The 10,323-nt window shown below is 44.9% G+C and overlaps 2 protein-coding genes across 4 annotated transcripts in view; one reads left to right on the top strand and one right to left on the bottom strand.

Annotated features, from left to right (window-relative positions):
* SLC7A6OS (solute carrier family 7 member 6 opposite strand) overlaps positions 1 to 5,728 on the top strand; it is an 8,922-nt gene extending 3,194 nt beyond the window's left edge. The window contains exons 3-5 of the mRNA XM_008067325.1: positions 393 to 599; positions 2,676 to 2,796; positions 4,944 to 5,728. Coding sequence (XP_008065516.1) covers positions 393 to 599; positions 2,676 to 2,796; positions 4,944 to 5,068 — 453 coding nt within the window. The 3' untranslated portion in view covers positions 5,069 to 5,728. The remainder of the gene's footprint in view (positions 1 to 392; positions 600 to 2,675; positions 2,797 to 4,943) is intronic.
* Positions 1 to 10,323, bottom strand: part of SLC7A6 (solute carrier family 7 member 6) — a 56,759-nt gene that overhangs the window by 13,983 nt on the left and 32,453 nt on the right. The window contains exons 9-10 of one of the 3 annotated variants that reach the window (XM_021716910.1): positions 9,667 to 9,909; positions 1,269 to 1,274 (exon numbers count right to left, since the gene is read on the bottom strand). In XM_021716910.1, coding sequence (XP_021572585.1) covers positions 9,827 to 9,909 — 83 coding nt within the window. In that variant the 3' untranslated portion in view covers positions 1,269 to 1,274; positions 9,667 to 9,826. Of the gene's footprint in view, positions 1 to 1,268; positions 1,275 to 7,419; positions 8,460 to 9,666; positions 9,910 to 10,323 lie in introns of those variants that run through there. The other 2 variants (XM_008067313.1, XM_008067317.1) reach the window with 2 other exon arrangements.

Below are 10,323 nucleotides of genomic sequence, written 5' to 3'. Positions count from 1 at the left end.
GGCAGAAGGACTGCATGAGCCCAGGAGGTCAAGGGCGTGCCACTGCACTTCAGCCTGGGCGACAGAGTGAGACTCCATCTCAAAAAAAACAATACTTTTTGTAAAGACAGGGGTCTTGCTTTGTTGCCCAGGCTAGTCTTTAACTCCTAGCATCAAGTGATCCTCCCACCTTGGCCTCTCAAAGTGCTGGAATTACTGGTTTGAGCCACTGTGCCCAGTGATTTTTTTTTTTTTTTAGTTTCACTGTTAAGAAGAAACGAATAGTCCATGTGGATAAGCATCTTGAATATAACATAGAGACTGTAGGGAGCCTTCCTTCACCCAACTCGTAGGTTCTTCCTCTTGGAACATCATGTTTGGAGTCATATATGTAATCTCTGTTTTCTTTACAGACATCTGACCCAGATGTGATCCTCTGCAATTCTGTAGAGTTGATACGTGAGCGATTGACGATATCTGAGGATGAACCAAGGGCCAGGCCCCAGGAGGAACAAAAGCACGATGACTATGTGTATGATATTTACTACTCAGAGATGGCCACTCCAGGGTGGATTGAGAACATCCTCTCTGTGCAGCCCTATAGTCAAGAGTGGGAGCTGGTAAGGGGACCATCGGGAGAGGCGGCATGAGGCATCCTAAGCTCGTTTTCCTGAGAACTTTGCCTCCTTACAATTAACATGGTTTTGTTTTTTGTTGTTGAGACAGGGTGTCTCCCTGTCACCCAGGTTAGAGTGCAGTGTCACAGTCACTGCATCCTCAACTTCCTAGGCTTGCCAAGCAATCTGCCCACCTCAACCTCCCAAGTAGTTGACACTACAGGTGCATGCCACATCACCCAGCTGTTTTTTTTTGTTTTTTTTTTTGTAGAGACGAGGACTCACTATGTTGCCTAGGCAGATCTCTAATTCCTGGGCTCAAGCAATCCTCCTACCTCAGCCTCTCAAAGTGCTGGGATCACAGGTGTGAGCCACTGTGCCCGGCCAACATTGTTCTTAGTTCTTGTCCTACTTCAAAGTAAAAATGTATTTTTTTAAATTTTATTTTATTTTGAGTTGGAGTCTCACTCTGTCGCCCGGGCTAGAGTGCAGTGGCACACTCAAGCCACTGTTTTCTCAACCAACTGATCCTTCCACCTCAGCCTTCCAAGTGGGTGGAATTCCAGGCATGCACAACCATGCCCTGCTAATTTTTTTATTTATTGGAGAGATGAGGACTCGCCAGGTTGCCCAGGCTGGTCTCAAACCCCTGGGCTCAGGCAATCCTCTCACCTCTGTCTCCCGAAGTGCTGGGATTTCAGGTATGAGCCACCGTGCCCAGCTGCATTATCTTTATTGGTTTTTGTTTTTGTTTTTGTTTTGAGTTGTGTTCTCACTCGTTCAGATTGGGGTGCAGTAGCACGCTCATGGCCACCCCAGAATCAACCTGCTGGGCTCTGGTGATCCTTTCCTCTCAACCTTTCAAGTAGTCAGAACTACAGGCATGTGTTACCATGCCTGGCTAATTTTTTTTTAATTTATTGTAGAGATGAGGTCTCACCAAGTTGCCCAGGCTGGTTTTGAACCCACAGGCTCAGGCAGTCCACTCATCTCAGCCTCCCAAAATGCTGGGATTACAAAATGCTGGGATTACAGGCTTGAGCCACCGTACCCAGCCACAAAAGCCACTTTTAAATTGTGTCTTAAAAGAGGAGAAAACCTTGGATGAAGAAATCTAACATCCTGATACCATTATTAAATTCTAAAATTACTAATGAGAAAAGGTGGCACCTGTCACTCACTTTGTGAGAGCAGCACTGTATCTTACATCCTGCACTAGAACCAGATTTGCAGCCAGCCACCACCTTGGACCACTGCCTGTACCCCCTACTCTCAGGCTTTGGGTCTGACCTTCAGCATAACCTATAATCTATATAATCCCTCTCCCACATGGCTGCCCTTCAGGAATGTGAAGATTGTGGCCATTACCTACATGGAGCTGTCACTTTCTTTCCTTGTGATCCCTTCTGGTGTTCAGAGTATCCCACCAGGAGTGTGGTGTCTGGAACTTGACTCTCTGCCATCTCCCTTTCATAGCCTAAAATTACTACTGGCTTCTGTGTACCTGAGTCAAATGAACTAATCTGCCTCTTTTTCACCTACCACCCTTACATGACATCTGCCAAGCTGATGTGCAAAGAGCTTCCCCCAAAGAACCTAAGTTAGAAACTTGGACTTAGCTGGGTGTGGTGGCTCACACCTGTAATCCCAGCACTTTGGGAGGCCAAGGTGAGAGGATTGCCTGAGCCCATGGGTTTGAGACCAGCCTAGCAACTTGGCAAGACCTCATCTCTACAATAAATCAAAAAATTACCTGGGCGTGGTGGCTCATGCCTATAATCCCAGCACTTTGGGAGGCCAAGGTGAGAGGACTGACTAAGCCCATGGGTTCACGAACAGTCTGGGCAATTGGTGAGATCTTTTCTCTACAGTAAGTCAAAAAATTAGCTGGGTGTGATGGCACGTGCCTGTAGTTCCAGCTACTTGGAAGGCTGAGGCAGAAGGATCGCCTAAGCCCAACAGGTCGAGGCTGCAGTGATGGTGAGCGTGCTGTACTCCAGCCTGGGTGACAGAGTGAGACTCCAACTCAAAAAAAAAAAAAGTTTGGACTTAGACTCATGTTTGTATTGAGACGTGCAGGTGAATGATGATCAAGAGCCAGAGGACATTTATGATGATGAAGATGACGAGAACAGTGAGAACAACTGGCGCAATGAGTACCCAGAGGAGGAGAGCAGTGATGGAGATGAAGATTCCAGAGGTGAGTGGTAGCCCAGGATGAGGCTGAGGGGGAACTATAGTTGCCAGGTACGTCTTAACCGGCTTTCCTTCTGTGCCACTGAGCTCCAATAAATGAACCACAAGTGGTACTCTCTAGGAGACCCAAAGACCAGTGTTCCCAGGTGACTGCTGGGTGTGTAATATTGCTCAGGCCTGGGTTCAAATCCATAGTTCTGTCATTGCCCAACTATGGATCTTGGGCAGTTACTTTACCACACCGAGCCTCATTTTCTCTCCAGAAAATGACAGCACTGCATGAATGTTAGTGGTTGATATTAAGTACAATATGTAACTCATTGTCCCTTTCCCTGCTCTAATCAAGAAAGTTTTAAAGAGAGAAGTTCACCAGTAGGAGTAGGCCCAGGGTTTTCTTGAGCCAGTTATCTAACCTCAAGGAATGGCTGCATTTACAGTCATTTTGAGAAAGATGCAAAGTGGACACGGTACCTGGGGGGAAAGAAAGGAAAGGTGACCTGGCAACACAGTTCCTTTGTTGACTATGCTCTCCTAAGTGTCAACGAAAAGAATTCCTTGATGCCTGATAACAGAGGAACAAATAATCAAAGAGTAGAATGTTCTATCGGGGAGGTGTTAAAAGAAAAGGGGTACAGAGTATTTAGGTACAAAAATATTTACAATATGACTACAATTTTTTGTTGTTGTTGAGTCAGAGTCTCACTGTTGCCCAGCCTGGAGTACAGTGACACATTCATGGCCACTGCAGCCTCCACTTGATGGGCTCAGTTGATCTTTCTTCCTTAGCCTTCTACATGGCTGGAACCACAGGCCTGCACCACACCTGGCTAATTTTTGATTTACTGTAAAGAAAAATGTCTTGACAAGTTGCCCGGGCTGGTCTCGAACCCCTGGGCTCAGGCAGTCCTCTCTCCTCTACCTTCCAAAGTGCTGGGATTACAGGTGTGAGCCACCACATCCAGTAACTACTATTTAATTTTTATTTTTGGTTTTGTTTTTTTTTTTTAGAGAGACAGACCCTTTATTTTAGGCAGTAGCTTTCTCCAGAATACTATAAACTATGGACCATATGGACCATATGCATTTATAATTTCCCAGGGAGCTGCTGAAAAAGTGGATGCTTGGAATCCTTGACCTTCTAAATTGGTTCCTCTGGGTGTGAAACCTAGAAATCTGCTTTTAACAAGCACCTCAAGTACTTCTGTGCTGCAGTACATTTTTGAGAAACCCCAAACCACTAAAAGTGAAGTTAAATTATCCAAAACCTATCTGGAAGTTTCCTGTTCATAATTTAATCGGTAACTACTATTTTAAAAAATCCTGTAATTAGGTGGGCAGTGATAAAATACCTCATTGTTAGGAGACTTGGTTTAGATGGTAGGAGTATGGCTGCTTTTTTCTTTTCCTAGTTGATATTTCACTCTATCACTCAGGCTGGAGTGTGGTGGCAGGATCATGGCTCATCACAGCCTTGACCCCAGGGTTCAGGCAATGCTTTCACCTCAACCTTCCAAGTAGCTGGGACTACAGGTGCATAGCATCACACCAAGCTAATTTTTAAAATTTTTTTGTAGAAATGAGGTCTCACTATGTTGTCTAGGCTGGTCTCAAACTCCTGGGCTCAAGCAGTCTTCCCACCTTGGCCTCTCAAAGTGCTGGGATTATAGGCATAAACCACCATGCCCAGCTTATGGTTACTTTTTTATATTTTTATTTTTTTAGTTGGAGTCTCACTCTTTCACCCAGGCTGGAGGTTAGTGGCATGTCCACAGCTAACATAGCCTCAACCTGCTGGGCTCAGGCGATCCTTCCACCTAAGCCTTCCAAGTAGCGGAACTACAGGCACGCACCACCACACTTGGCTAATTTTTTATTTATTGTAGAAATGAGGTCTCACCAGGTTGCCCAGGCTGGTCTCAAACCCATAAGCTCGGGCAGTCCTCTCACCTCAGCCTCCCAAAGTGCTGGGATTATAGGTATGAGCCACCACGCCCGGCCTTATGGCTGCTTTTAAAAAAAGTTTTAATTCTATATTCTGTATGTTCTTAATTGAGTACGTATTTTATGATGTTGACTAAAAAACAGACCTCCAGAAAAGGGGCTATTGTAGCCTAGAAAATCAGAGAGTCCCTTTCTGGTATCTCATTCTAGGCTCTGTTGAATACCTCAGTGAGGAGGAAAGAGGCAGTAGACGACAGCAGATGTGGAGCAAATACCCTTTGGATGTCCAGAAGGAGTTTGGCTATGACAACCCCCACGATCTGGATTCAGACTGATGATAGTCAGATATCTTGTGATATCCATGAGTTTCTACCACAGGCCCTTGAGGGCTCTGTGACTACAGATTTAACCACCCTGGTGACTGACATCTCCTTAGGTTTCCCAGCTTAACACATGGAAGGAAAAAGCATATCCATCTGCACCATCCTACCACTATGAAGCCTTATGCTAAGGGAGTAAGTCTTTTTCACTAATAGTAGGATGTCAGTCAAAATTTACTCTACTCTCTGGAGATGGTGGAATGCTAAAGGTTCCTTTAGTTTCTTGGCCAGGCATTTTTCTTGGCATTCCATTTCTCTTATGCTGAAGCCACAAGGGGGAGGAGCAATAAAATTGCTCATCAGCAATAAAATTCTGCTTTCCCATACCACCAGGCTATGTGCCTCCAGTAAAAGCTTGTTCCTTCTGATAGAGGGAATCTAGAAGGGCTACCACTGTAGCAACCCAGACTGAAGAGTAATCGCCATTAGGGTGGGAAGTAGAATGTGTCTGAGCTTTGTGTAAGATTTTCATTAACAGTTGTCTCTGCCTCCCTGCTTCCAGGCTCTGATAATGATTGTAAACATTGCTATCTTCCTATGGCAGTGGTGTCAAGGGACAGAATATGTATAAATGTGATAAACTGTGTTTAATAAAAACTAACTTTGAACATGGCAGCAAGTCTTAAACCCTTTTAAATCTGAATTATCTTAGGTATTTTCCCACTGTACTTACCTACACACAAAAAAAGGGGAAGGATAATAAGACAAATTTCAGGACTGACTAGACACTAGGAACTTATGGCAAGTGAAGAAAAAGGAAGTACATTCTGAACTTGGCTTTCTATTTAGATACATTAACTATTCATAGTGCTCACCAGAAACAAACTACTATCAGCAGGACTAACTTCTGTCTCTTTTAAGCAAACTCAGTCCCTATTACTTTCCAAACCACAGCTGCCTTAACTCTTTTTGGGGGGGGGGGGGGAGTTTCACTCTGTCACCCAGGTTGGAATGCAGTGGCTTGCTGCTCACAGCCACCGCAACCTCGACCTGCTGGGCTCAGGTGATCCTTCTGCCTCAGCCTTCCAAGTAGCTGGAACTACAGGTGTGCCACCATGTCTGATTAGTTTTTTGATTTATTGTAGAGACAAGGTCTCACCAAGTTGCCCAGGCTGGTCTTGGACTCAGGTAATCCTTTTGTCTCGGCCTCCCAAAGTGCTGGTATTACAGGCTTGAGCTACCACACCCAGCCTCACCTTAACTCTTAAGTTGGCATTTATTCTTCTAGTGTAACAATTGTCCAATAGAACTTTGCATTGATGAATATGTTCTGTCTGCACTATGCAATAGTAGCCACTAGCCACATGTGGCTCTTAAGCATTTGAAATGTGATTAGTGCAACTGAGAAACTGAGCTTTTAAATTTATTTGTAACTTAGCTAACTACATGTGGCAAGTAGCAACTATTCCCTACGGATCTAGGGAAACATTTGATTCAAAGTGTGTCCTGTGACAGTATATCTCTGGCTCACCAGGTTGGAAGGTGAATTACACAAAAAGATGCCCTCTTGTCACCTCTTTTAAGATTTCATCAATAAGGGTACCTGATCTCAAACCAGGTTAAGCAGGGACCAAAGTGAGGCCCAAACTTTAACTGTACAATGACCATTTGTATACCTAACTCTGAATTGTAACCCACATCTTTAAAATAAAAAAATAAAAATAAATAAAGATTTAATAAGACTCTCCTTGGCCGGGCCTGATGGCTCAGTTTGTAATCCCAGCACTTTGGGAGGCCAAGGCAAGTGGATTGCCTGAGCCCGTGGGTTCGAGACCAGCATGGGCAACTTGGCAAGACCTCGTCTCTACAATAAATCAAAAATTAGCCAGTGTGGTAGCATGCACCTGTAGTTCCAGCTACTTGGAAGGCTGAGGCAGAAGGATCACTGGAGCCCAGCAGGTCTACGCCGGGGTGGCCACAAGCTTGCCACTGCACTCTAATCTGGGTGGAGTAAGACTCCAACTCAAAAAAAAAAAAGACTCCTCCATCTTACCCCTACCCATTCTTTGACTTTATGTCCACTTTGTAAGCCTTGAACTACATTAATTTCTATCTACATGGAGTTGTTAAACTTGCCAAAATGATTAAATTCTGTGCACTTTCTACTATTGCAGCTAATTAGACCAACAGACAATTAGTTTTTCCATCCTGCGTGTACACAAAGGTGCAATTCAGTGTTGTAAATTAACAGGCAGCCACTTACTAGTCATCTTAGTATCAATTTGTAGGCATAGAAACAAAGGATTAAAAACCACTCTGTTGCATACTGACAGCAACTGGAGTAAAAAAACACAAAACACTGCCACTACAATGTGCTCACTGCTGTTTATGTACTCATTAAGTTTTGCCAACATTAAAGGGCAGACAACTTCACAAACTGTACCCACTGCAAAAGGGATTAGCACACCAGGAGAAGGACTTAAGGAAACAAAGAACTGGCAGAAATTAATTCCACCATGAAGCTTGAATGCTGTACGAAGTCTCTGGCTTCGCTCCCACAGAAAGGTTCCTGGAAGAAGTCTGTATCTAGCGCAGAGGGGAAGAATGCTGTGACCATCCAAAAATGAGGATGATGATATGGCTCACTAAGCAAGTACTAGGACACCTGGAGTGTGAGGCTCTTGCTTCCCCTAGAAGCCACTGGGGGGCAGCAAATTCCTGGAATTAGCTGGTTATCTGGTGGAGAAAGTTAAAGTTAAGGGTCAGGGATCCTCAAGACAAGCACTTTGCTTACAAAGGATTAGCCTTAGAGGAGACCTCGGATAGGTGCCAGCTTGGCTCAGACAGGAATTATGTTTTATAGTTTAGGCAAGTCAGCCTTTGCATAAGACTCCCAGTGTTAGGCAGGAATTTGCCGTACTAATCCCTAACCCATGACGGTAGGAATGTTCCTGCCATATTCTCACAGGTGCATGCCTAAGGCAACTGTGATCATGCTCCCTTAAATCGTTATTGAACAAGTATATGACCAATGTTATTCCCTTGTCTGTGACTGGGCTAGTTTGGTGGAGAAGAACGGTCAGAAAGGGAGACTACCTCATAGTTCTTATCTTTACTATTGACCAATTCCAAAACCTGAGGATAAGAAGCCCATGAGGTGTGCCAAGCCAGCAGGTTCTTCTGGGTCCGGAATAAACGTCAGGGTCAGCACAAACAGTTGTATAATCCAATGCAGCCATCCTGCCAATGCAGCCGTCCTGCCCATACTGGAAGGTCCATTAGGCCAGACCTGCTGCTCTGGCCTGCCTTGGGTCCTGAAGTCCAGCCTGAGCACCAGAATGAGTTGCTTCCACTCATGCAGTCTGCTGAGTAGCCAGATTGAAGTTGAAGCAGGTTTTCTCCCAGTCTTCGTATTTCCACAGGGAGAAAATAAAAGTCCTAAGTACCAAGCTCTTCCTGAGACTGCAGCCCACCAGACCTCAGGGGAAGGAGGAGGCTGGCAGGAGAGGAGTGCACTATCCCGATGACCCACACCAAGGCAGCTCTCCAAGTGTAAACAAAGCCTGGTGCCAGGGACAGCAGAGGAGGATGCAGCCTGATGTGAGGTTTTCAGGGAAAAAAAGACTTCTAGCACCAGGGTGGGGTTGCTTGGGGCTATACAGCAGTCCCGCACATTGTCCCTAACAGAAGCAACAAGGTAGTTGATGACTTGGGCCTATGAGATGTTCTCCAAACCACTGACAGCTGAAAGAATCCAGGTGATTGCCAGATTTCCAGAATAGTTTTGGCCCTCTTAAAAAGTTCACACCAGAAACCCAGAGATTTACTTACTATCAACAAGAACAAAGACCCAAGGTCTCAAGTAAAAGAAAGGATTATCCTTTCAAAATAACTGTATTATCAGACTTCTGACTCATGAATTTGTGCATTTGTCCTTGGATCTGAGCCAGGTGCTTGTAACGTTGATCTATCTATATACTAAAGTGTAACAGGTACATGAGTAAAAAAAAAAAAAAAAAAAAAAAAATCTTTAAAGTTCACCATTGCAGGTAAGATTCAACAGAAGATTGTGCTAAACTGAACATAAAATCAGGGTCTGACCCACCACCACACACAGACACTTCTGAGGGGAGAGGAACTCAGTTTTGGATACACTGAATTTTAAAATACAATCAGCCTATTGTATCCAGTAGGTGAATGAATGCTAATGTTTGGGTGGAATCAGTGTTCTAGACGAAATTGGTATCAAATAATGGAATACACTCTCTCCCCAGGGAAGGATTTTGAGCCAGAGGAAAAAATTGTGGCATTTCAGGCCTCTGAAGTCAACTGCTTGGACCTGGTCAGAAGAAAACTTCCCCTAAAGCAGCCCCTCTGCAGATACTCCTGGTTCAAACCTCAAATATCAAATTCAGAAGCCACTATCCATAGCTATCAGATACCTAGCACTTCCTCTTCCCCCGCTGCAACTTAGTAAGTGTAAGAGCTGTAACTAGCTACCCACCAAGAGTAAAACTAAGTGATCATTCCCCCTGCTCCCCAACCTCCCCCTAATCTTCTGAAGTCTCCACCTTCAGGTTGGCCCAGACCCTGAGTCTCCTCCCATAGCTTACCAATGAGAGTGAGTACTGGCTCTGAGCCCCTTGTATGTTGTAGGTCCACAGGCTCCTTTAATTCAGGAGTTGGGCCCACATAGTCTTGTTATCGGGATTTTGGTGGCTTTGGCCACAGGTGGGCAGACTTCCAGGTCTCAGGGGAAGTCATCTTTGACCTCTAGTCAGTTTTCCTCTCTTCAGCTACATCAGGCTCAGTCAGGACACAAAAGCAAAGCTGCTGGGTGACTCTGGTGATAGCAGCTAAATGAAAATAAAAGCACAGGATTTAATCAACACAGTTAGCTATAGCCCCGGTGTAAACACTACTGGTTATTTAAAGCACATCTGTAGCTCCCTCCCCATGTCCCTTGGTACCCTTTGCCAGGCTTTGCCCCTTACTCTCAACAAGCCTCACTCTCCTCTGTCCCATGCCCAACCAGAGCCTGATGCATGATTTCTTCCCTTCCCACGTGAGTTGCATTGTCAGATAGCGCTTTAACCCCAAAATAGAACACTATAGAAGTGATCATGTCAAGATCAGAAGGAAGTCGGGCTTGGTGGCTCAGCTGTAATCCCATGCCTTGGGAGGCTGAGGTGAGTGAACTGCCTGAGCCTGCGGGTTCAAGACCCACCTGGGCAAATTGGCGAGACCTCATCTCTACAATAAATAAAAAA

This window comes from Carlito syrichta, unplaced genomic scaffold (assembly GCF_000164805.1).
Source record: "Carlito syrichta isolate Samal-C Ts95f unplaced genomic scaffold, Tarsius_syrichta-2.0.1 Scaffold106348, whole genome shotgun sequence".
Classification (NCBI taxonomy): domain Eukaryota; kingdom Metazoa; phylum Chordata; class Mammalia; order Primates; family Tarsiidae; genus Carlito; species Carlito syrichta.
This window is presented reverse-complemented; position numbering and strand designations above follow the sequence as displayed.